The following is a 27,069-nucleotide window of genomic DNA, read 5'->3' as shown; positions in this document are numbered from 1 at the left end:
GCGCCGGGAGCAAAAGAGGGCAGTATGTAGCCGTACACCTTTTCGCACTCGCAGCGCGTGTGCAACTAGCGATCAAGAACAAAGAATTTTGTCTTATCCAGAAATAAACGGGCTAAACGCGCATGTATGTATGCCAGATATCGAGAATACAAGATGGAGAACCACTACGGGAAGTAGAGCACAAATGAAAGGCTAACTCTAAGAAAGGCGAAATGGAATAGCCTACGCTGCACACACGCATGGTCCGTGGGTTGCCACTTTTAGCACTAGAACTTTACCAGTCCCAGCAGTCGTTTTTTCGGTTCTTTCTGAAATAGGAACATCTTCCAGTCATTCCGTGAGCGGTTTGTGCACTGGGGCCCTGAACAACAGGGCATTTTGCTCAAGCAAACGCTGTGCTTGGGTTTCTGTCTCTGAACCAGGCGCGACGAAGCATGGGCTGCGCAGTGACGGGCGCCTTTGGTAGGAGGCACTCACCCTGTTCACAACTAAAAAACATTATGGGGTTTTACGTGCCAAAACCACTTTCTGATTACGAGGCACGCCGTAGTGGGGGACTGCGGAAATTTGGACCACCGTGGGTTCTTTAACGCGCGCCTACATCTAAGTACACGGGTGTTTTCGCATTTAGCCCCCATCGAAATGCGGCCGCCGTCGCCGGGATTCGATCCCGCGACATCATGCTTACCAGCCCAACACCATAGCCACTAAGCAACCACGGCCGGTAACCCTTCACAGCTGGTGCAACAGGGAGATACAAGAAGCGATTGCCGAGTGACAGAAAGCATCCAGAGACCACAGGCAGGCAAAAAAATAAAATAACCACAGGTGTTGCAGTATGAAGTAGCCAGACAATGGGGAAATATACTAGGAGAAAAAATATATGGTTCAAATACTGGTTCAAGCAAAGATAAAATGTTAAAGTGAACATTCGGTCTCGGAAATACATCAGAAAAAGAAAGCCGCACCTAGAATATTTTGCAACTGCGTAAACTGATGAGCTAGGAAGTCTGGAACAATACAACAACATATCCTAGACGAACATGGAAACAAACTGGAAGGGGACGCGCCATCAAATTACATCCGAAAAAAAAGTAACAGCCGAACGTTTCCAAGGTAATGAAGGGGTTGTACTTGAGCAAAAAAAAAAGAGCTTGAAAGAGAACCAGATGGAAAATGAGCTGGAAGAGAGCCGAAGAGAAAATTCAAACAGGAAGAGAGCCGAAGAGAAAATTCCGAAGTGCGCAGTCACAGGGCTAGACGAGGTTACCAATGATGAACTATGACCAAGATTACCAACGATGAACTAGGACCAAGAACTAAGGAAGCTCTGTTGAAAGCACTAGAAAAAATGACAACCATTCCACTCTCTGAAGACAGAATGGCAGCAAAAGCTTACGACATTCAAAGCTCTCAAACGAAAAGCAAAGTGCTTTCGCTGCCATTCCATCCTCACAGAGCGGAATCCTCTCCCGGGCTTGCGATTGTCATTTTCGTTCCGCATCGCGGGACCGTTCTTCGTCGATGGTGGTTTCGCGCCGGCGCCGTTTACATTCTCGTGGCTGTTCCCTTCCCCGCTCCTCGTACACATGTTGCTCTTCGGGTGTACGAAATATAAGTGCTCTCCCCATCGATAACGTAGCTGGTTTAGCGTAGATACCTCTCCTGCTTATATACTGTGGTAACCTTGACTTCACGTTATTTTTCACGGTGAGCGTTCTAATCTTCTCCACATTTCGACATCTGCGCCCCTGCAAAGCACCCGTATGGGTTTGTTAGAAATTCGGAAGTCCGTTTCTGTGTCGGACCCTGAAAAAATGTACGGAATGTTAGTCATATGGAGCTTTCGCTGTAAAAAGTTTTAAAGATAGACGAATGTACCACACAGTTGGCGACAAAGTAGAATGAACTTAATTTATAAAGGCAAGGAGCAGAAAGATAGAATTCACTGATATCGACCAATGACCATTACATCGGTAATATAGAGGTTAGCAATGCAGGCAAATAAATTAAAGCTGCAAGCGTGGGCAGAGAATAATGGGATTTCAAGAGGACTTCAGAATGGCTTCATAAAAGGTAAGCGTTTGGATGATAACTTATTTGTCTTTTCTCAGTGCATGGAAATATCAAAAGTAGAAAGATGGTTATATGCGGCCTTTTTAGACATTAGAGGAGCGTATGGTAACGTAGACTGCAATATTTTGTGGGATATTCTAAGGGGAAGGCTTGGACGACGATTGTATACAGCTTTTGAGAGAGATTTACCTAGAAAATACAGTCTGCGTTGAACGGGAAGGGATAAGGAGCGAAGAAAAAGTTGATATTAACAAGGGACTGAGGCAGGGACACCCTTTATATCACCTGCTGCTTACGATGTATATGGTGAGGATGGAGAGGGCGCTGGAAGGAAGTAATATCGGGTTTACTCTCTCATACAAACAGGCGGGTACGATAGTAGAGCAGCAGCTGCCAGGTTTGTTTTATGCGGACGACATTGTGTTGCTAGCTAACAAGCAAAGTGATGTGCGACGTGTGGCTAATATCTCTGGACAGGAAGACGAAAATTTAGCTCTGAAATTTAGTGTTCAAAATCAGGTGTTATGATATTCAATGAAAACAGTGAACAGACAGTGTCAGTACAGGCCAGGAAATACCTCGCGTGAAAGAGTATACATACCTTTGTATATGAATAAACGAAGGGAATTCGTTCATGGTATCACAGGAAATAACAGTAACGGTCAAGGGGAAGAGAAATTCGGCCATATTGAAACACAGAGCGCTATTGGGATACGATAGGTACGAGGTGCTCTGACGTATATGAGCAAAGGTGTAGTGATTACAGGACTCACGTATGCAAATGCGGTTGTTTGCTTGCAAACAGGAGTACAATCAGGACTCGATGGCAACGAAAGGTCAGTGGGACGCCTCACATTGGGCTCACACGGGAAGACTACAAATGAAGCTGAGCAGGGTGATATGGGCTGGACGGGTTTTGAAGTGAGGGAAGCTCGCAGGAAAATTGATTATGAAGAACGACTGAGGAATATGGAAGAAAGTAAATGGGCTGGGATAATGTTGAAGTATCTGCGCAGGAAAAAATTGATTCACAGTGGAGGAGAAGAACTAGGAAGCGTACCGGCATGTGTGCAACCTGTAGGGTGAGCAACATGCCAACAGAAAACGTCAAGTGGGAAGTCAGAGAGGCTGAGATAATCTCATGGATGGCGGCAATGGAAAAGAAAGCTACTATGATTGACTAGTTCAGAGGAAAAAAAACGAAATCAGGAAAGAAACAGTTCATGACAACTCAAAGGTAAGCTCAATACGTTTCGAAGCGAGATCAGGATGCCTTAGAACACGCACTTTAAAAGCTAGATATGAGAAGGAAGAAGAAGCATGTGCTTGCTGCGGTAAAGCTCTGGAAACGATGGAAAATGTTTTATTAGGAAGATATCTGCCCAACGGTCGATTTAGGCGTCTCTCGCCTCCTTGAAACCCTTGGGTTCAGCGAGAGCAGGACGAAAGTAAACATGTGCACAGAAGAGATTAGTAAACGGCCATTGGAAGATTTGTGGAAGAAAAGTAGGGAAACTACAAACAACAGAAGCGTGCAAAAACAAATTTCACAATAGGGGTTCAGAAAGTTTGGTCATGGGAATTCATCGTGGGTTTTTTATCCTTTTCTTATTTTTTTCTTTTTACCATAGGTAAGATATTAGGTAATATATAATAAGAAGAGGTTGATGAGGCAACCAGCCGCCCCGTCCCAAAGGGGAACCTCAGAGAATCCATCCGTCCATCCATCCATCCATGCATCGCGGCCACGAATCGCGGTCCACGCAAGAGGCCGCGTTTCTACCATGAAGCCGGCCTTCGCGCATAGCGTTCGCTGCCCACATTCCCCGTTAAACCAGTCCCCCAGTTACATACGCAGCAGTTGCCGGGAAGCGTGAGAAGCAGTCAGGGATCTTTGAAGGCTGTCGCGTTCCACTCATAAAGGCGAAGCTTCAGCGCCCTCCAAATTTTTCACGTTGGTGGTCAAGCTGAGTTATTGTTTGGCTGACAATAAAAAATAATACATACATCGGCTAGACGTTACTTGCCATTGTGTGCGCTGTGTGCCTATCGCACTGCCATGTCCCTGTCTTTTTTGCTCTGTCTGCATTTTTCTAATCAATCCCCAAGCCCAAGCTTCCATGCTAAGTTGCCTCTTTGTCTGGTAAAATAATACGTCAAGCTTGGGGTATAATAGGAAATGTATAATTTTTTTGTTCACTACCCTGACTAATGTCTTTGTTTGCAAGTGACTCTGGCGTCCACGTCTGCGCAGTTATAGAGCAGTCAGCAGTAAAAACCACATATTTTGTCATCTGTTGCGGGCAGTGCTTTTTATAAGCTGTTTCGCAACCCGGAAACTCTGCTCCTGGATTGGCTGCGCTGTTCCACGCTTGTAGTTCACACTCTGTGTTACCTGTTTGAGAAATAAAAAATGTCACGTGCATAGTAAACTTTGCTCTATCAGAAAAATCTCGTTGAGAGATCATATTTAAAATGTCTAAAATCCTGTGTTATCAGTCCTGTTTCGATAAAGGTCTTTTGGAATTCCGTTCTAGTGATATAATCAGTTTGAGAGAAAGCTAGTTTCACAGTTCTATTTCGAATTAAACTGGCGCATCATGTCCAGTATAGAAAGAGCTTAATTTTATCGCGAGAACGTTCGACAGGAGAGTCCCACGGAGCTCTTCAATTGAAAGAAATATGAGGTTGAAGCTCAATATAAAACACTACTAACAGGAAGACGTTCACAAACGGCACGGCGGTGCTAGGTCAAATTCTGAGAAGGCGGATGCATAAGACCGCCGACTCACCTATTTAGCAATGCATTCAACAAGCGCAACTTATGTCGCGGCAACACAGTGAATGCAGTTTTGCAAACTGCGCTCTTCCTGTTCACCTCCTCTCTTTGTCGTCTCTTTGTAATGCCCAGTCTCTTTTTAACAGAAAAGCGCCTTCTGTCGGGATCCACGGAAAATTTGGCACGCTCTACGTAAGCCGCGCGATCATCGTCACGCAAGTTTTCTGGCTTCCCCGTGAGATGGCACCACATTGGCGTTTGGTGAAGCACTCTAGTTGTGCAAGAGCGGTGACATCTGAAACAGGAACGTTGCGATAACGATAGGGAGTTGCGAAGGTAGAAGAGAGGGGTGGCCTACGGAAGGGGGAAGGGGTGAGATCACCTGAAGCGGGTGGAAACGGGAGGCGAAGGAAAACCGTGCGCCTATACCAGCCGCCCCGTCCTTCACCACGTGCTCGTGTCCAGCCCAGAGGCCTCACCATAAGAGCGTTCGCCGAACGCGTGTCTGCTCCCGTAGCTTTAATGCTGCAGTTCCGCCAAACAAGTGCTCACCCGTCTCGCGTCGGATATATGAACGACGCCTGGTAGCCTCCCGGGTTCTGTTTACAGTGCGGAGGAGCGCATAGCTCGCGTGCTTGCTATCACTTTTATGACTTCTCCCTTCTTACAAAATGGTAATTATGTAACGGTTGAGTATTTTTATGGACTTGTATTTGTGAAACTGCAAGAAAGCTTCCACTAATCTTTAAAACACACGTCTTCTCCTAGTGTTATGACGAATTCCTATGAACAGAGGGATCAACCAATGTTTTGCATAGAAGCTGTTATTGAAGTTACAAAAGCACTCGAAAATGTTATATGGCAGTTTTAGCGGTTTTATGGAGTAACCAGCCAATTCATATAGATTATATTAAGAGATCATGCTGAGAATAGCAGGGAAAACATGCAGGTAAATTTTGCAGCTTCTGCGTCAATTAGGACTTCAACAAGAACTACTAAACTCTCGCTTTCGGGCCATTTAGAGTCGTTTAAGAAGTTTCTCCGCTTGCCTTAAATAGCTAAAAACCAGAGATATTTCACGCTTTCGTGAAATAGGTCACACTCTATGGGTGACACAACCCCATAGTTTCAAGTGTGTAGCCTAATGGTGTGCTTCAAATATAATTACTGCATACTGGCTTGCACTAAGATTTTCTGATTTGAGAAAGGCATGCAGTTTTTTAACCGGTCTCATCGGTTAACTATGTGAGGCAGAATGGTTGCATTTCGTTGAAGTAGGAGCCACACTGTGAGTGACATTGTACATCTGCTTTCTCTGAATCCACACTCTAGGGAGTCTAGTATTTCTTTATATTAAAGATAATGGATCATAAGCCGGTTTACCATCTTTTTAAAGACTTTGCAGCGACAAGTTGTGAAGCTTTAGGTTTGTTTGTAGCTCCCTAGTTAAAGAGGGCTCCATTCTCTGTTTGAGAACTGGAATTACAGTTCCTTGTTTCCAAGTTGATGGAATGTAACTCGTAGGTCATATGGCGTTGAAAAGTGACCGGAATGTTTCCTGATATTCAGTCACTTGTTTTCTATTCTGTCACTTGTTGAAGCAGTTCAGTGAAGCCTGAAATTGAGCAGTGGCAAAGGGGTGATTGCTTGGTGCATATTGCGGGTTTTTTTTTTTATTCATGGGCATTCGCTCTGCAGGATGAACTGGAAATATGTTCGAAGCGTGCACCTGCAAAATGAGCTTGAGCTACGAGGGCAGCTCCTCGGCTATTTACTAATGGTAGAGGAGGGGAATGTCGGCATTTTAATCTGTTAAACCTGTTCCAGGCTTTCGTTTGTTCTGTATGAGGATTCTTGCAACTTGCAAGAGGATTCTTGTAATTCATGGCAATAACCATGACATGTCCTTCCTATGCAGGAAACTGTTGTTTAGACAAGACAATGCATTTGTAACCCGAAAAATAAAAGGAAGGTACTTTATTAGCTTGCTACCTTCATTCGCATTTGTACGCCTTCATAAGAAAATGCCTTCACTTTAAGATGCCCTGACGTTGAGGAGCCGCGGTACGTCGGATGGTTCCACACATCATAACATTCTTTTTATGGGCTTTTACGTGCCAAAACCAATTTCTGATTATGAGGCACGCCGTAGTGGAGGACTCACGAAATTTCGACCACCTGGGGTTCTTTAACATGCACATAATCTAAGCACATGGCGGTTTTCGCATTTCGCCCTCATCGAAATGCGGCCGCCATGGCCGGGATTCGATCCCGCGACCTCGTGCTCAGCAGCCCAACACCATAGCCACTGAGCAACCACGGCGGGTAGCAGAACAATTGCAGCTGTATCCGCTGCGCCTGACGATGAAAGACCCGCCGACGTACAGGGAACTAGACTGTAACTCCACCACGTACAAGTAAAAAAGCTCGTTCTTTATTGCTTTTATTAAGCGATTGGACCTGCATTACATCTTACAAGCCATTACATCGTTATGTGCCATAGAGCTTATGTTAAAATTCAGCGCCGTAACACGGCAGTTCTCAGTAAAAACTTGATATGGTGGTTCAGGTGTCGGGCACTGTAGCTTGTAAGCTGCTTGGCAAGCAGAAATATTTGCTTTTTCGCTGGCCACGCTGTCCCATGCATTCAGTTCACACCGCGTCTCGGTTTCTGAAAGCGAAAAAAAAACGGCAGCTGAATGTTGGATAGATAGGGAATTTATTGGTAAGAAAAACAGACGTTGTATAGCATGCTAATTTTGCCCGGGGGAAGAATACCAGGTAAACAGCATACAAGACGGATTAATATAAGGACAGAGAGAGCAGGTTAAGCCCATGACTTACGGTATGCAAGGCTTTCAGCCCACAACTATGCGCCTTAACTTTTTAGTTACCCCGAGGAAATAATCGTTTCTTACAAGTCTCGAAAACAATTATTTACCATTACAAATAATATTTCAGCACACATTGTGGCTCAACATCTGTGCACAATGAAATGCTATTTCCAAATACATACGTCGTGAAACAAAAAATGATTAAGTGAAACATAAGAATTCTAGAAAGTGCCATTTTTGCTGCCAGTTGACAAAAAAAACAATAAAAAACATGAGATCTCCAAAAGCATTAACATCAGAGGAAATTTAAAATATATATTTCAAAGATAAGCAACCCAGAGATAGTGTCCGAAAAAGAATAATTGCTCAGTACACTGCTGTTCTTTGGATACAAAAGAGAAAATAAGACCAGTTCATCGCTCGTGCCATGCGGTGAAGCAGTTCCTAGATATTGTGAAGCACAGATGCACTCCTCACTTTTCCCACAAAACGTCTGGTTTTGTTCAACTTTGCGGCCCTCGTAACAATATTTGCATTTCCGCCTTTTCGGCATTTTCCTAATATGGTCCGATGACATGTCCAAGGAACGTACTTAAACCAGTTCGTCTAAAGTCATGCACCTCTCCAAGGCCGATCGCTCTCAGCGTAGCTGGGCGACTACAAGATTATGCATCCAAGGATATCTGCTTGCACTTTTGCAGATTATCTTTATCATCTCTGCAGAGAAGAACAATAGAAAGAAATCCTACGCCATTGCAAACTGCGTTACGCTGATACGTAGTGATTGGCCGAGATGTGCTACGGGCGGCCTTCTTGGCGAGAATGGCATTTTCTTCGCTCTCGATGGCAGCACATCATAACCAAGTGAAGCATGCACCCTGAAGATAATTAGTAGAGCTATCAGGTTGTGCAAAAAGATCGGCAGATAAGCGCCCACAGGGAAGGAGACCGCTCAAGGCCATAAAGGAAACTCGCCGGTGAACAGCTACGGACGCCCCATGCTGACTCAAAACATCATCGTCGTCAGAGCTTTAATCTGCTTTGCTGTCATCTTCGGAATCATAACTCGAGTCCTCATGACTAAATTGAAGTGCGGGTGCAGCATAGCTTTGAGCACGACGCTATTCTCGTGACGCAGCCATGCGGGACGACGTCGTGGGAGGCACTTTGCATACCTGCGCAGTGACACCGGCAGCGCCCCTTGACTTGAATTTACGAGAGAAGTGAAACCGACACTCTTGGAAACTGGTTGAAAATGCCATGGTCCCATGTTGGCGATGCGGTGGACTTCTAGAAATACACTTTGGCGGAATAAAACGACTCGGACTCATAACCAAAGTTCACTAGTGAATAGCTGGCGTCATTTTCGATTAATAATCACCGCTCAGCAGTGTCAGATAGCAAAGCCGGCAATATAATTTAATTGCTGACTTGCTGGGAGTCGTTTGATTTCAACATTTTGATGCTAGTGCAGCGTAATCGTGAGCGGCATGCTTTTTTCTGGAGCGCGGCTAAAGGTGACAGCCACGCCTCTTTTCGCTACAACATACGCATATCGGTTCGCAAAAAGGTCTGTCAAAAACAACAACGAGGCCAGAGTGTGAAAATTCCAACTGATTCTAAAAGTTCGGTACCTGTACTAACTATTGGATGGCCTTAAGTGGATAAGAAACAGATGCAACATGTCGAAATCAGCGATCTAAAGTATCAATCACCGGTGATCGATTTGAATAGGCGTGGTAACGAAACAGTTAAAAATGAAGTGAGGTCTTGATAGCTTGAAAACTAGAGTTAAAATCCTACCAGAAACCCACAATAGCGCATTCTGATAATGGCTGCTTGTCAAGAAGGGTACAAGCAGCAGCGAAGTTGCGTCGACCTTACACGTTGTGAGATAAATAAAAATAAATATGTAGTCGTGATTACGACGTGTGCACTGACACACGAAGGCATGTAAGTAACTCATGTTAAAGTAGCCAAGCACGAGGTGATGACAACGCTAGCACTTCACAGTTTTGCGGCGCAGTTCTTAGGAGCAACAAGTAGAAGATTACATTACAGCCTAAACGCGAGCAAATAGCTCATGTGCAAACAAACTACAAAAGACGTCAGTAGTCAGGAAGGCAGTGAAGAGGCCGTACCAAACTAGGCGCTATGATCTAGGCTCGCCTGATTTTATGAGATAAGACTTTGGGGTGGAATGTAGAACGAATTTTCTAGCGGGTCCGGTTCGGGCTCTTGCTTTTGGGTTTACTTGTGGTTCTGCTCCGAAGCGAGAATTATAACTGTTGGAACCATTCCCGGGATCTCTGAATGTGTTTATTCGGCTATGGATTAGTAAAAGAAAACTCAGGTTTCCAGAAACCGGAAGGTACATTTGCAAAATCATGTTTGCTTGGGTGTTTGCTTGGACGGACAGGTCGAACTACTCTAAACCATTTGTCTCGTACTTGCATTACCTTAAAGAAATAATGAAGATCAGGTGCCATGCACGATGCCGACGACGAAACTTTGCCGGAAATGTCCATCATAATCTGATTGCAATAATAAGATTTCTGGGGCGAGCCACGCGACTGTTTGTAGCTGCACCGCGCATTGCGCCTAGTTGACGTATAAGGTATCTTCTGCTGTTTCTTTTTAATTTAAGCAATTATGATTTATTGATTTACTTATTATTTTATTTATTTACTTATTTATTGTCTTAATTATGTATTTATTAGCATTGTCTCAGACACACTGATGGTGTTGGATGGCAAGGCTAAAGGCTGAACGTTGTCTGCTTGGCTGAGGCCTGGTCACGCGTGCAGCATAGCATAATATGTATCGTGCATACATATTGATAGCATGGATTACACATACATAGTATACATTATAAACATACGCGCGATAAATACCCTTGTCATTATACAATTTTCTAATTAGGAGAAGTTTAGGTCCAACGGAGTATAACATGTGTAAGAAAAACATTGATAAATACATACAAGCGCAATATGGAACTGACCTAACATAAAATAATTATAGATAAAGGACACAAGAAACTAATTGGCACAGTCTTAATCCGAAAGGCAAGTCAAGTATATTTTCATTGCATTTTCAAAGCAGTTCGATGATCAGAAGTTTTGAGCAATAGTGATAGTGTTAGGATGTGCATTTATGAAGCATGTGACTAAGTGTGTTAGTTGCTTTGCACCGTAGTCGGTTTTGCTGAGTGGAACTCTGAAATGGTCGTGCTTCAAATTGAATTTGGTGTTACTTGACAGGCATTTCTGATAAAAAATGGGTGTATATTTCTCGAGTTCACCACGTTTGTGTATCGCGAAATCAAATTCATATAGTTGAATTTTTAAAAGGCCATGTTTCAGAAAGAAATGCCGTGACATCGCGAGGTTCTAGGTTTTCAATGCAGCGAACTGCTTGTTTTTAGAGAGATATCAGCTGACCCAAATTTCATTGACATGTAGTCCCCCATACCAACAGGCAATAACTAAGACGGGACTCAATTAATGGATCATACAGGTGGCGTTTCAACCAAATAGGAACAAAGTACATAAGTCTAAACAATGTGCCTATTGATCTACAAATATTAGAATGAATCATCGTTACATGAGGTGTGAAACATAAGTTTCCTCAACAAGTGCACCTAAAAACTTAAAAGGTGAAGTTTGCTCGAATACACAACTATTCAACTTGAGACAAATACCGCCGTTATCAGTCCTATTTCTAGGCTTAGAAACCACATATCTAGTTTTATTGACATTTAACTGTAGCTGGCTCACTGCTAACCAAATTAAAAGTTGATGTAACCAATTATTCGCTGCAATTTCGAGCACACGTAGGCTGTTACTTGAGAAAAACAAACTTGTTTCATCAGCATACAAGACTATATCTGCTGTAAGCGGTATGTTTACGATATTGTTTGCGTATAGAATAAAGAATGATGGACATAAATTGACCCTTGAGGGACACCAAGTGCTAGTTCCTTATTTTGCGAACAAAATACAATATAACATATATATTGTAGTCTGGCAGTGAAGTAATTTTGAATCAGGTTTAGGGCCACCCCGGGAATCCCATAGTATAGCAGTTAACTAAATAGGATCCTGGACTGAACTTGTAACATCAGTGGTTGGGAGGTCGTTTCTTCCTAAAGTTACTTTTCAGATTTGGTTCCAAGATGGCGGGCAAAGATATCTATTTCGTTCGTGTACAGCTCAAAATAACAGTACAGCTCCGGCGTACGGTTCAGTTCCGGTTAAATTTGACCCGGTGTTTTGGAAAAGCAAGGGCTTTGGTCTTAGCATCCCGTGCAAAATCTGAGTAGAACGGCTTCAAACTTCTGAACCAGAATAGACTTTCTACTACTATCTTCTCGGGCCCTGCATAGCCGTCCGAAGTCTCCAGGTACAACGGCTGTTGCATTTCAAAGGGCAGCGGAACCGATGTTATTACCAGCATTCACCCTCATCGTACGGCCCGTGACACTCACGTGCACTGATTTACGAGGACCGTTTGATTTCGGACTCCGTTTTTATGTAACCGAAGGCTCCCTATGTTTGAATGACAACTACTGCTGCTTTGTTATAGGGTCATTACTCAAATCTTTTCTGCGCAAGGATCGCGGATGCGACGTTCCAGTCTTGTACACGCATTTCTATGGTCCCCTCTGGATCCGCAGATCCTGGTATGGACGCTCCTCTCTACATCGAAAAACTGGAGGCCACATTCACTGGGTGCAGGCAAACTCCGTCGCCAGGACCCGACATCACATGCTCTTCACTCGCAAACCTACGTCAAGAGGCCAGAGATGCACTTCTTGTCCTATTCAACGCATCATGACTTGCCGACCTGGTCCCTCAAGCCTGACAAATCTCCATCGGAATTGTCATTTTACCGTCCAATAGCACTAGCCATCTGTGACGGCAAGGTAATGGAGAAAATTATGTTTACATGGATAGAATGGCACTTGGAATTTTACAACGCCTATCCTGAGGTAACGGCTGGCTTTCGACGCAGTCGCTCGTCAATAGATAGCGTTATAGACCCTGTAACGTAGCTAAAGCACCAGAAGCATCTGAAACGAACCAGTGCGGCCTTTTTCTTGATGTTCAAGGTGCCTATGACAATGTAGATCATCATTCAATTCTATACGCCTTAGAAGCTGTAAGGATTGGTGGACACGCCTTTCGCTGGATACACAGCCGTTTGAATGGTACACCTTTCTTTATTTTGACTGAAGACGGACCAGCGTCGTTTAGCTATACCAGTCGTGGTGTACCACAAGGCGCAGTGCTCAGGCCTACCCTTTTCAACTTGGCGCTCGTTGGTCTCGCCGATTCGTTACCTCAAACCGTACAGCTCTCCGTATATGCAGACGACATCTTCATATGGGCTTCAGGAATGACAAATTTACAAGTCCGCGCACGACTTCAGAAGGCTTCAATGGCCCTGTCTACATACCTAAGAAGGCAAGACCAGGAGCTCTCAGCTAAGAAGTGTGTACTCGTTGCTTTTACTCGTAAAGCGATGGCCCTATATGCATTGTGGATTAATGACCAAACTGTACCATACAGAAGAACGCACCAATTTTTTGCATCATCATAGACAGAGACTTGTCTCGTGCATGACAAGGTGTTTGGCCGCCATTGCGGACCTTCCCCCTTTCTAGGCGGGAAGTCCTGGGGCATAACAGTACCATCAATGTGGCAACTATGCAAACACTATGTTTGGGCTTAATGCGGTACAGATTAATTATACTAATAAATACTTGTGCGACAAACATCCACAGACTTCAGATTGCGAAAGCCCAAGCATTCAAAACTTGTCTCGGTCTCCCCAAAACTACGTTAGCGATTGCAACAGTGGCCGTTGCCAGAGACGCTCATTTGACAGTGTACATTAATGTGACACCTCATTCGGATTCCCTCCCAGCATCTTGCTTGCTTGCCAGCCAAGAAACCCACACTCAATATTGGCCAAAAGTATTGTAAGACATCAGTCCTACTTGCCTTCCTAATTCACGCCTGATGCACGATTGTCAGACCCATTGTGGTGTCTGCACCAGTCGCAAGTGCAATTGACAATTCCGGGCATAAAAAGAAGAAAACTGGAGCACCGTCGCAAGCTTTGAAGCAACCAACTTTGGAACACATTCACAAAGTGCACAGATTCCGGCAACATGCCTGCACAGATGGTTCGGTAAAACTCAACAGGTCTGCTGCTGCAGTCATCATCTCGGCAATGTCTGAAGGAATCAAATCAAAAACTTCACATATGACATCAACAGGTGCAGAACTTGCGGCACTCCGTGCTGCACTTGATTTCATTAATCAGGAACCACCGGAACAATGGACAGTCTTTAGTGGCTCCAAGGCAGCGCTTCAGTACATACAAAGCCCAATGCGCTGTGGACTCAATGAGCAACTGGCCTCACAAATTCAACAGATATATCATGGCAGCCATGACAAGGGACATGAAATAATCTTTCGATGGTTTCCAGGACATTGCAGCATCAGCGGGAATGACCTCGCTGACGAGGCCACCTGACCTGCACATGAAAGTTTTCAACTTGTCTTGATTACGCTTTCACGAACAGACGCTGCGGCTAGGCTGCAATTGATGTCCCGTGAATGTACTTCGCCCTTGTGAGACATGAACGTTTTCACCATGCACCTTTTGCGCTCATTGTCTCCGTATATACGGATGCATCTACTGCCTGGGTTACTACGACGTGAACAGACCATGCTGTACCGTCTGTGGCGAGGCGTTGCATTTACGAACTCATACGCCTTCTTTATTGCATTGGCCAACACCCCCACGTGCGACACACGCAGCAGTGATGAGAGTCTTGCCCACATTATGTGTCTGTCCGCGATGTAGTGCCCAGAAGCAAGTGATGTGCAGAGGGCTGGACCAGTTGGACTATCGTCCGATATCAGAACTAAAATCTTTAGGTCAGTGCTCCGACATAACATCCGCGCTGAATGCCTAACTCGTGTTACTGAGGTTGCTGTTGTCTATGGGCCTTCAAGATAGATTTTAAGAATGCCACCCCGTACCGCTCTATACCGTACGCGATTTGTTTGTGCTCGTCTCTCTCTCTCTCTCTGCATTCCATTCTTTTTCTCTTTTCATCCCCCTACTCCTCCCCCCCGTGCAGGGTAGTCAAACGGAGTCACTTCTGGTTAACCTCCCTGCCTTTCTATGCAACGTTTCTCTCTCTGTTCTCCCAGTGTGACACGAACGAGCGAAACCTAACCCTTACGACTCATTATTTGTTTATTTGAATATTACCTGCATCACCACAAGTGTTTCGCAGGGGCCGGCTGAACATCATAGAACAACATCATAGAATTTTTTTACATATACCGTAGCATCTACGTTTGTGGTTTCGTTACATTAATATGAGATGTCAAATTTCACAGGAAACCTAAAGTAGAGGCTAAATACATTTTGCTAAATACAATTATTAAGGTCACTGGGCACTGCAAACATAAAAGAGCAATTTTGAACAAATATGAACTCATCGGCTGCAATTTCTTAATTTTTTTCGATGAAGTCATGCCATGCGAAGAATGGTTGCGTGGTCCAGTTGAAGCTAAGTGAGTGCAGTTACGAAATAAAAGAAAGGGAAATGTTAAGGCACGTCCACGCTAGCGGAAAACATGCCGTAACACTGAACCAACCTCCAGTGCAAGCCCAGCACAAGCCGTCATCCGAATCTGCCCAGTTATTACAATTTCTTCACAACTAGAAACTTACTACTCCCTGTGCCTCCGTCCTTCTACAACGCATCTGCTGTCTCGTTTAAATAGGCTTTAAACAGGAATTTCATGCCCTTCACCTTGGTCACAGGGAAAGGAAAACGTTGCACACCCAACGCCGTTTTCCATCAACTGTACCGTGGCAAAATACCGACACGTTAGTTATTCATCATTTTCGTGGGGACTGCATTTCACCCACTAACAACATGAAATTAGCAGTGACCGAAAGACGCGCCTGCGTGATTGGAACTTACTGGAATGTTATCTATGCTTCTATCCGTTGTCTGTTGTCGCCGAACCTCGTGTAATCTAATTTTATGTGCGGCGCCAATTGTGTAGTATTTTCTGGAAGATACGCGGGCACCAGCGATTACTCTACAATCTCGATGACTCGTGTATAAAAGCCTACGCGCTTAACCCGCAGCTCAGTTTCCGACCATCACCGACTTTGTTGGCCACCATCACTGTGTTTTTAGTGTAACCTTCTTTTGTGGGCCCAATTTCGCCCAATAAAAGTTAGTTTCGTAATTCACACTTTTGTTTGTATGTTCTTGACGGGCACTGCTATGTGTCAATATATTGGGGTTCGGGTGCCTTCGCACAACCTTGGGTCTGTGGAATCGGGGCCATCTGTGTATACGGCAGACATTGCCGCATCCTTACTAAGAGCTTACTGCTGTCGTTGAAAAGTGTACAATCATTGCATTCTACCGGTGTTAATATATGGGCCGAAACTTGGAGATTGACAAGGAAGCTCGACAACAAATTAAGGACAGCGGAAAGAGCGATGGAACGAGAAATCTTAGGCGTAACACTATAAGACAAGAGGAGAGCGGTGTGAATCAGAGAGCAAACGGGGATGGCTGATATTCTAATTGACATTAAGCGGAAAAGATGGAGCGGGGCAGGCCCAGTAATGCGTACAATGGATGACTGGTGGAATGGGTGTCAGAAAATTACAGAACGGGTGTCAAGAGAAGGTAAGCGCAGTCGAGGACGGCAGAAAACTAGGTGGGGTGACGAAATGAGAAAATTTGCAGGTGCAAGTTAGAATCAGCTACCGCAAGAGAGCGGCAATAGGAGATCGCAGGGAGTAGCTTTCATCATGAAGCGAACATAAAAATAGGCAGCTCCTGCTGCTTATGATGATCCATGTATCTCTGAGTCCACAAAAAGCAATACTGTAAAAGCAGTAAGCGACGACGGTGTATGCATCGCAAATAAGTTACATTACAGAAGATCGCGGGGACCTTTGTGAACTAATCCGTGCTTTCGCAGTGAGTGAGTTCACATGCGGTGGAATGACTTATTCCTGGTCTTCTTTTGGGGGGTTCTTGAAGAATAAATTCTTGCTAAAGGGGAAATTTCAGCGGAAAAGGAATATGGGCACATATGCATTAGTAAAACTACCCTTTGTGGTCAACGCAAACAAATGAACCTTGAAGCAAATAATGTTTTCTTTATTACTTTCCGCGCTGTCCTGAGCACCATAGTGCGCATCGCAATGGCCACCAAAGCTCTGTGCCGATTCGGCTGCTATGGAAGAAATCCTTGCAGAATGGACTGCAATTTCGATAATAGATTAAAGAGTCTACAGGCAGGCAAATAATCAGCCAAACTGCACGTTGGATGATTCTACGTCAGATAAAACAGCGTTTTTTTCGAATATTATAGCTATAGGTGAAAAAATTTACACATGTATGTTGGAGTCCAAAAATCCTTCTACGCGCTTACTTCATTAGAAAAAATGTTGTTGCATTTTGATGACAATTTATTTGTACTGACCACCTCAGCCAGGACTCATCCATTAACCTTCTTTTTTAAGAGGCACGTATACGATCTACTTGCTGAAATGGTGTTTATGAAAAGACGCTGAAGTGGTCTGACTGTAAACGTAGCCAATTTTTCATATATTTCAACTCTTCGAGTGGTTTCGTACAGGTAAAACTAAGTAAAATTACAGTGTGAATTTCTTTCGGAACGCAGGAAAATGCAGCAGGCATAAATTCAATGTATAATTGTAGGCAGGTTTATATAGTAAAGCCGACAAATACTTGAAGCTTTGTAGGTTCAGTCGACCACATTAAAAATAAATGCAACGTTCTTTTTTTTTTCTTGCGAAAGGCTTCGTATTCAAGGTACGAAAGGTAGCTTTGTGGTTGGCTTAAAAATATGTGTCATATATCATTAGACAGCTTTATATATCTGCTATGCGAATGAGAAGTTAGAAAAAGGTGTTATTTCTGAAACTTGAAAAATTATTTTTTCAATTTTTGTGTGAGCACCGGCTTTTTTCCGGCGGGCACCCCAGTTTGCCGGCCTGCGATGCAGAAGTCGAAGCTTGCTTTGTCTGCAACGCAGATGACAGAGGAGGGGTGTTCGTAGCCTACGTTTCAATACCGACAGACTCAAGCCCTAACCCAATGTGTCTTGTGCTTGGTGTGGGCCAGGGGAACCATACAGCCATGAAATATGACATGTTCACGATATAGTCGTGCAAAGTTACAAGGTGAGCTTCATGCAGTTTATAAAAAGAAATATTCGCAAATACGCAGCCAGTAAATCCCGAAACAGCACTCATGTCGTTCGGGCACAACATTTGAAAAGACATGTCGCCGCGCCGTACAGTTCGACATAGCAGGATGCATTGCGACACACACGGAGTAGGACCTTATGTACCCTGCTACGTGGAATTCAAAAATTGTCATAAGACGCTGCAAGTAGAAGACACCTTCCTAAGTACGATTGAAAGCCTATACGAGCGTCAGCAAAGTCGTCTGGTATTAGGCGGTAGCACTGTTCGACAGCCTGAACATGCTCAGATATAATATTCACATGTGCACTGTTTCGGCTGATGGGCTCAAACGTGTTTGACATCTACTTTTCGCATTAATGGAAAGAAAAAGAAAACTGTGAATCGAGGCTGTGGCGCTTGACGTCGCCTATTCGCATGAATAAAAAAAAACGGCAGCCACATTTTGTAGAATAAGTTCTCGGGGTCATTTTATCAACACTGTCTCCTTGCTAGACGGCAAGGCTTCACTTATTTATGCTATCTGTGCGACTCACGTATGAATATTTCAAAAGATAATATTTGGCATTTCAAAAACAATACATTTATGAAACTTATCACATTCAAAGCAGATACGTTGAGCTATCTAATGATGAATCACAAACATCATTAGGCCGACTGACAAAGCAACATTTTGGACCGTAAACACGATGCTGTTTGCAAAAAGTTGACACTTTCCACTTTGCTTTCAGGTGATCTGCTGAACCCTGAAAGCTTTAAAAATTATTGCGATAACAATTACATGGACACTCCAACCGCACTTCTGCCGTCGGCGTCGCTGTGAGGTTCCTTATTAAGTCGAAGGTCGATAACATCGTGGCCGCGCGCCCTACGGCGCATGCGCGAGTGAAAGCGTGCAAAGGGAGCCGGCGATCGCGGCTCAATCTCGTCCACACGAGAGGGACGAATGCGAATGCGATTTTCGGTCAGCGACAAGGCGAATTCCATCGCTCAGCGACCGCCGCAACGTCGTGGGCTCTCCGCGACTGGATTCCAACAAGTTGGTCGCGCCGTCGCTGAGTCGCAGCGATCAGCGCGATGTGTGAGGGGCAATGAGTGTGACGGAGCAAAGCGCTGTCAAAATAGGCTGTTTCCTGCTTTACCGCGCGTTGGTAGCTCTGTGGAGCAATGTCGCGTGCCTGTTTTAGCTATGTTTTAATGGGGTGTATCCACCACCGTTTGCGGCTTAGGAGCTTCATAAACATTTTTCTTTTCTTACGCTTACACAACTCGTTTAAAAGGAGAAACTGCACGCTATCAAGGTCGGGAGAAGGACGCCGCTTGAACGTGAGGCACGTATCCACTTGATCGCCACCGTCGTCAACCTTTTCATCGCTACAAATTGTGCCTGCTGCTTATACATGCACACTCAATAGTATCTTGTTCTTCTGCAATAGCAAATACTCGATCATCCAGGAAAAAAAGTTGTGGCTTCCATAGTAACAACGAAACAAGAATGTACTAAACGGAACCTCCCCACCGACGCCGCACAAGCCGCACGTTCATACTTGCGGTGTTGTGCAGCACCTCCCTCACCGTATCTGCAAGATGTTGTAAAATCTCAACGCTTTTCAACGTTAAGAAATGGTGTACGTATTCTATTATCGAATAATAATAGGAAAATCCGAATATTTGACCAGTTTCCATGTTTTTATTTAACGATGCAGGCATGCATACTTCGTGAGCAGGGGGCAACCTTGAGCATTGTTGCGACAGAAATCGCGCTGCTGCAAATGCACGTGAAAGCTGTCAGCGGAAATCGCTTTGCGACGTGCGCGGCAGAACGCTCTTTTTCGTCCCAATCGTGCCATATGAAAAAGCCTATAGACAGCACGAATTTCACTTCACTCGCTGCTGCTGCCGCGTTTCCTCACGGCAGCGTTCTGACAGCGAGTATCCGCAGTCATCGAATGTTATGTGTTCATGATTGCTGTGCACGCGGAATGCCTAATAATTTAGTTAGCAAGGGAATGTTTACATTTGATACGGCCAATAAAAGTATTTTTCTTATTCGTACGGCTGTCTGCTAATTTGCTATGGCAATCGATGCTTCGCCTTTTGGGTGAAACTGCGCCGGATACATATCGGATATACTATGTTAACCTGGCTGCCATTCTAAATGCGCATTGTGCCTTCGGGATTTTACAACGCTATGAGAAAAAATTGTAATTTTGCTCGTTCTTTCCGGTGTCAAAAGCATTCGAAGTGCTCACATATTTCAAAACTTGGTTATTTTGCTTGACCATTTCATTGTCTTGACATACACACCGCTTGAACGTGTGGATCGTACAACGTGCCTTTGAAGAAAGTGTTGATTGGTGCCTTCGAGCTCAGCTGTACAAGAACAATACATTTTCGCCAGAATGCTAGAAAATATTTGCGAAGTAATATAAATGAGGAGAATGACTTTTCTACTATAACGAACCGTGTGGAAATTTTTTTCGACTATATCCGTGACGGTCGAAAAAGTGCTGGTTGATTTGGCGTGCAATGACCCCGTTCCTAGCATATATAATAAATAAATCGCGTTATCTGGTCTCGTAAATCAATAGAAGCAACAGTCGGTAAGTAACTCGTAATACTGGGTGCTTGTCTGAGGAATGCTAGAAAAGGAATTTAGAAAGGCAATTTAAAAGCTTGTTTTTTGCGCTTACCGTTTACTGTCGAAGTCAGAACAAAACACTTCTCCGTTTCGTTCCAATACTGGAATTTGTAGGTTGTAGAATTCCCCGTGCCTTGGCAAAGAAAAGGTGACAAAAATTCTTTAACATATTTCTATTACGTACTTCTCATGTATTAAAGCATAGATGCAGAGCCTGTCTAGTTTTTTCTATGTTTTTTTTACATATCAGTCATGCACATAAAAATCATTCTTGAGTATAAACTGGCACCCTACTAAAACATTTGAATTGCGCTGCAATTGATGACATAAATTCAAAGGCTGATATAGCCATTTACTCAATATATGAAGGCAATACAAGAATTCGTGATCAGTTAGAGATAGTGTCCCACAAAATTTTAACAGAAAAACGAGGTGCCGAATCTTCCATGTCGACACAATTGTAAAGAAAGTGGTAAGTTAAAAATTAAATTATATGCTGATTACACAATGCACAAGGTGTCTTTGCAATTTCTTGCCCACTTAGCAACCTCCCACGTATTTTATAGCGCAATCTTATTTCTAGCGATTTCTTAGTTTAGACGTATAATAATAACGCCTATGTTAGTCCGAACACTGGATGAGAAGAAGGCGAATCTGAAGAATTCTCACGTACCCTTCTGCACATTGGTGTGTCCTTAAATTGCGTTAGTATGCATGATGAATTAGATAGGAAACATGAATAAAAATGCGAACAGAGGATGCGAAAGGGGAAAGAAGCTATGTGCAAACATCAAATTTTGTTTGACCTCTACAATATATTTTAATTGGTAACCGCCCCGCAAAGTAAGCTGGCAGCCATTCATCAAGCACTAGGAGTTTTCTGCGAGCAAGTAAACATCACCGCAGATGTGGTTCCTAAGTGTTGCACGGCTAACAGAAATGTTCCCTGTATTCAACAATATTATGTGTTACTAAATGCACAGAAATGGCACACATGCGTTTCTTGTTCCCGAAAAAGTCAGTAACTAAGAAGGGTGTTTCATCTAAATAACTGATGACCCACAAGAGTCTCCGACCAGTACAAAAGGAGCACAAGGACGAAGACAGCTGCCCAGCGAGGTATTACATTAGTGCCCCATGAAGGTGTTTGTTTTTTTCGTTGCCCTGTCAACAGAATTCTGCAAGTTGTAGTACGCTATTAGAAAAGAACAGCCTCAGCTTAATGATTAGACTTTAGGAAGAAAAACCTATATTCGCCACTAAACGCTAGAAGGCTATCAGTTCGTTATCGTCGAGGCCATTTTTAGGCACTGGTGACGTGTTATGGCGGTTATCGTGCACTTCTTTTCATGGCATTCCTTTTCTCTTCGTTCCCTTCACACGTACATTGTGATGGTGTAATAAAACTTGTGTTCATAGACACCGCCTTATCCTGTCCACATTTTCACTCTTGGTAGTTTCGCAGCCCATTTTCTTTCAACAAGCAAAACCATAGCAGCGTGTACATATATACGACAGAAGCGTATCGCATCAACTTTCAAGCGTGTCACATTTGAGGCAAACGATATAATTCACTAGGAAGGCGTATCGCATCTAACGTGCCAAACCGGGATAGCTTGGGATAGAGAATGCGCATTTCAGCGGCGCAGGCAAACAGAAGCACAACGTATCAGGAATTATGGGAAAGCATTCGCTGCGGGATGACAACTGGCCAACCAACCGGCGGCGGCCGTTGCCGCACTGCGGGACATGAACCCAAAGAATGGTGGCTTAGGAAGCACGTCTCACACAGTTTCTTCTCACTCATGAGTACATGAAGCGTTTGAAACAGTGTCATCTTTGTGAATAATAAATGACAAAAAGGCACTAACATCGGCGAGTTGATTCGTGGTATTATCGTTGCCTAGTACACTTTGAGTTTACAGAAACCGAGATGGTCACACTCGGCTACCACTGAACAGTACTGCTGCAGCTGACACGATGTGAAATTTTATTATTATGATTCAAGGCAGTGCGTCGCGTAAATTTGTCCACGTGGTAAAAGAACTTGAGGTATGTAACCGTCACCCTACGGACTGTTTAGGTGCATTTCGCAACGCAACAGTAGAGCAGGTTTATCAGAAGTGTGAGCGCTAACTTTAAAATATGGCACTAGGCGGCGTTAGTTTGCTGGGCGAGAAATGCGAATTCTTGTAAAGGGTGGTGCATGAGTGCATGCGATACAAGAAATCAATACGATACGCTCCTGCCATTTACACGCGGCTTTTGGATGCCTTTGCGGCGAGAGCACACACTACAAGGGCTTATTTTCAGCTGAAGGTTTAGTTTTGGGAAATACGTTGTTATAAATTAAGGTTTTAGCTTATTATTGAAATTCAGGCATCCCGTACTCTCAAGTACTTATAACGAAATTTTCGCGGCACATTTTGTTGTTATCCGCAAACTTGATTACCGAAATTTTCTCCGATCTCAGCTCGAATGTGCATGACACATTTGCCAACCTCATCATTGGCAATATCTGATCATGTCTTTGAAGCTGTACAAAAACTATACGGAGCCTTCGTCGTTAGTCAATGAAACTGAACGTCAAGTGAGTCTAATATAATCGCTTTGTGTCTTCAGAATCCTGGAAAATTGTCGCTGTGCCAGGCTTGTTGCATAACGTTTGCGTGATTTATTTCGCGCAAGTATGACTATAAGTCAGTTATATCAAAAAGTATGACAAGCCTCTCACTGTCCCCAAGCCGTAATCGTCAAGACATTGTTACAATGTCATTGCATTATAAATACGTAAGCAACACAAAGCCATCACACACTGGCATCTTGATGTTCCTCATTGCAAGTGACGAATATTGTATAATTAGTGTCTGTTGCGTGTCTGTGACATGACCATAGAACTTAGCTCATCCGCTTTCTCACATGTTATTCCCCTTTGCTACGACCAGACATCTTCTGATAATGTAGTTATATATATATATATATATATATATATATATATATATATATATATATATATATATATATATATATATCTGATGAAGGCCGGACCCCGGCCGCATCGTCACTAAACCGCTTCATGCACGCGTCTACTTCACTGTGTGTGTGTGTATATATATATATATATATATATATATATATATATATATATATATATATATATATATATATATATATATATATGTGATTTTACGCTTGAACAGGTCTTTGTGTTGTTTTTTTGTGTTTTTAATTCACGGATTAATGCGCTCATATTACAGTAGTGTTATCGCCATCGTCAGACAATGGCTGTCTTGATGCGCTGTCATACCATCGTCGACACGCTGTCGTCGTTCTACCGTGGTCCTAATTTAAGAATTGTCATCTAATTAAGGTCATGACGTCGCCGTTACGCCATCTTTGTCGTCTAACCGACGTCATTCCTCATTCGCCATTCCGTCGTCGTCACCGCGCTGGCGTCGTTCAGTGGTCGTCATGCCACCAAGCTCATGGGCAACCTCCGCAAGCGATTGCCATCAGCACGATACCGGAGTACGTCTCGTGTAGCGGAAGCAACGGAATTCTCAGAATGACCACCACAGATGTTAGGTAAACGTGACTTGAGAAATATAGTGTGTCGCTACGTTGCGCGATTGCTACATGCATTGCCATCGGCAGTCATCGTGAGATGAACTCTGCCGCAACATTTTTTTGCGATGGAGGTGTTTCTAACATGGCAGGTGCGTTCCTATTCAAATGGACATTCCAGTACAAGGTGTCGCTGACGCACCTGCTACTACAACTAAGGAAGCACTTCGACGCACTGCATATTGTTCTGACAACGTTATCTTGCGCGCATTCTGCATAGCTTCTACCAGAACGCGCGCGTTCGTGCTTCACGTTCGGCGCCGGCGTTTCCCTGTAAACATTACGCTTACATAAGCTGCAACTGCCGGGAAGCGTGAGAAGCGTGGCAGGGATCTTCGAATGCTGTCGCGTCTCGCTATTAAAGGCGAAGCGTAAGCGTCCTCCAGTTTTAAAGCGAAGCTGATGAGGGGAGTTCCACAGACATTTTCGTGTGGCGTCGGTGGCAGGAAATGCCAATCAATAAACAACCAAAGTGCCAATTTTTTTGCCTTGAAACTCACTTGTCAATTGCTGTAAAATAAAACTTGCTTTTTGTGTAAGTCACTTTTCTCGAATAAAAGCGCCATTGAAAGCAGCATACGAGTGTAAGTAAACCGATTGACATGTAAGTACACCGAATGTTGTCTTACCTGGAGTAATGGGTTCCATGGTCATAGACAGGCATTCAAGTGCTTCTGCATCTTCGGAAAAGGTGACTGAATAATTTGCGTCGTGCGTGGTAAAGAACCAACTGGGGGAGAGGCGAAGGACCATCAATGATCAGGCAAACAAATTACAGTAAAGACAAGGCATTTTGCGCATTAGGTGATTGAGAAAACAATTGCTGCATCATTGTTATTTGCTTGAACACGAGCGTCTCACATGAGATGAAAGGGTCATTTTATTTATTTATTTGGCACCTGCATCGCCCTTGCAGGGATTACAGCAGGGGGGTACGTAAATAGCTACATAAATTGTTTTTCTATTCAAACACACAAAGGGTGGTAAAATTCATAATTGGTCTCCATACCTTCAGTAGTTGACGGAAGAGCATTCCACACACATATACGACGGTGGCCTAATGCACTTTTCTCTGTCAATGCCTCCTTTAGAATATTGTATACAATTAAAAAAATTTGTTTAAGGCTCTTTCTTCTGCACTTCAAAATCCTGCTATTGAAGTTAGCGCTTGCTTTCAGTGATACTGAGGTCTTTGTTGTAATTTCCCAATGCCAATCGGACTGCCATATTCTGGACTTTTTCAGGTGAATCAGTATAAGGGTGCCAACAAACACACGTGTACTCAAGTACCGTACGTACGTGAGCAAAATACAGCCGTTGTTTTCGTTTACCTTGTAATTGGCCGAAATTTCAACGGAGGAAACCAAACTTACGTGTAACCTTTATTCTTATTTCCTCTGCATGCATGTTGCATGTTAAACCTGAGGTAAATAAAACGCCAACGCACATGCATTCCCCAACCTTGCGTATACTAATATTAGTTACACTCACATTACTTTTATGAATGTTTCCTTGTAAACGTAACCTTTCAACATATTTAAACGTTATGTAAAATTTACCCTTTCGCGCAACAAGATGAAACTTTATCTAAATCACTTTTAAGGGAAGAAAAATAACAATCATTACCACTAACTCCACAAAGCACAACGTAGTCTGCGAACATCCTGAAAGTCCACGTAATACACCTAGCAATAACATTGATGTATAACAAAATATGAGAGGTCCCAGAAATGAGCCTTGGGCACTCTAGAGATCACCACATCAAGACCAGAAGTGATGGCGTTGAGAAACAGAGAATGTTGTCTGTATGAAACATATGCAGATATCCATGCAATTAGCTTTCTGTTCAATTTGTAGGCATGTAATTTACTAGTGAGTAGATAATGAACCCCAACATCAAACGGTTTTCGAAAATCTAAAGAAATACAATCAATTACTTGCCTTCTATCTATTGCTAGAACTAAATTGTGTCTAAATTCCTCAAGTTTAGTGGGACGAGGAAAGCCTTGCCGAAATATATGTTGCTTTCGATATCATTGGTTTAGTTTAACAAGATGTGACGCAACTGTGTTTAATGTGCTCACTGCATAAAATTCTGCCACTGGTACATGCAATTTACGCAACTTTAGACGACGAATGAGCGTTTCACGCAAATTCTTTCTGGTACACCCACACAACACCGTTCTCCGAAAAGTACACAGGCAAAGCGGCAACAGGCGCTGGCCGATTTGGAGTGCAGGGGGCCCGTTAAGGTAACCATCATCGAGTCACGCGTTGCGTCAGCTGACGTAACCAGCACCGACTGCCGTATCAGTCACAATGACTGTTAATGTGTGGCACTAACGGTACATTTGACAGGTCCCTTTCAGGCGCTCGAGAGATCTCTCGCGGGGTGGTCTACATTCGGCTGGCCGAAATCGAGCGCTCGGAACACATTTGCCTGGTGCGTTCAGAGCACCAAGCTTAATTTCAGAGTGCTCAGAGGCGCTCCCACCTTGAAACCTGGGAGGGCGGCCGAGATGCGACAAGAACTCGATCATGTGCCTAGTGCGATTATTCTAGGAACATTCAGCACGTCCGGCTGGGGCGGCCTTTCTCTGGCGCCATTGTCGGGAGGGTTCCACAATTGTGCACACCCAGTTGGAACGTGGTAGAAACTATATGTGCCTGGCACCAATCGGCATGTAAAACTCTCGGGAGGGCCCTTTTCAGCGAAACACAAGGACGGGAGCGCTTTCACTTCTGCAGCAAAGCTCCCTGTCACCACTCAACCTCGCATCGCCTTTCTCTTTAAAAGTGATTAGGAATTCATACACCACAAA

General features: G+C 43.8%; 1 protein-coding gene across 1 annotated transcript in view; it reads right to left on the bottom strand.

The window, feature by feature from the left end:
- LOC139047857 (uncharacterized) overlaps window positions 1-27,069 on the bottom strand; it is an 88,732-nt gene that overhangs the window by 7,970 nt on the left and 53,693 nt on the right. Inside the window, exons 4-6 of the mRNA XM_070521998.1 lie at window positions 24,877-24,977; window positions 20,676-20,756; window positions 7,332-7,526 (exon numbers count right to left, since the gene is read on the bottom strand). Of these exons, the coding sequence (XP_070378099.1) occupies window positions 7,332-7,526; window positions 20,676-20,756; window positions 24,877-24,977 (377 nt within the window). The remainder of the gene's footprint in view (window positions 1-7,331; window positions 7,527-20,675; window positions 20,757-24,876; window positions 24,978-27,069) is intronic.

The sequence above is a fragment of the Dermacentor albipictus genome, chromosome 7 (genome assembly GCF_038994185.2).
Source record: "Dermacentor albipictus isolate Rhodes 1998 colony chromosome 7, USDA_Dalb.pri_finalv2, whole genome shotgun sequence".
NCBI lineage: Eukaryota > Metazoa > Arthropoda > Arachnida > Ixodida > Ixodidae > Dermacentor > Dermacentor albipictus.
This window is presented reverse-complemented; position numbering and strand designations above follow the sequence as displayed.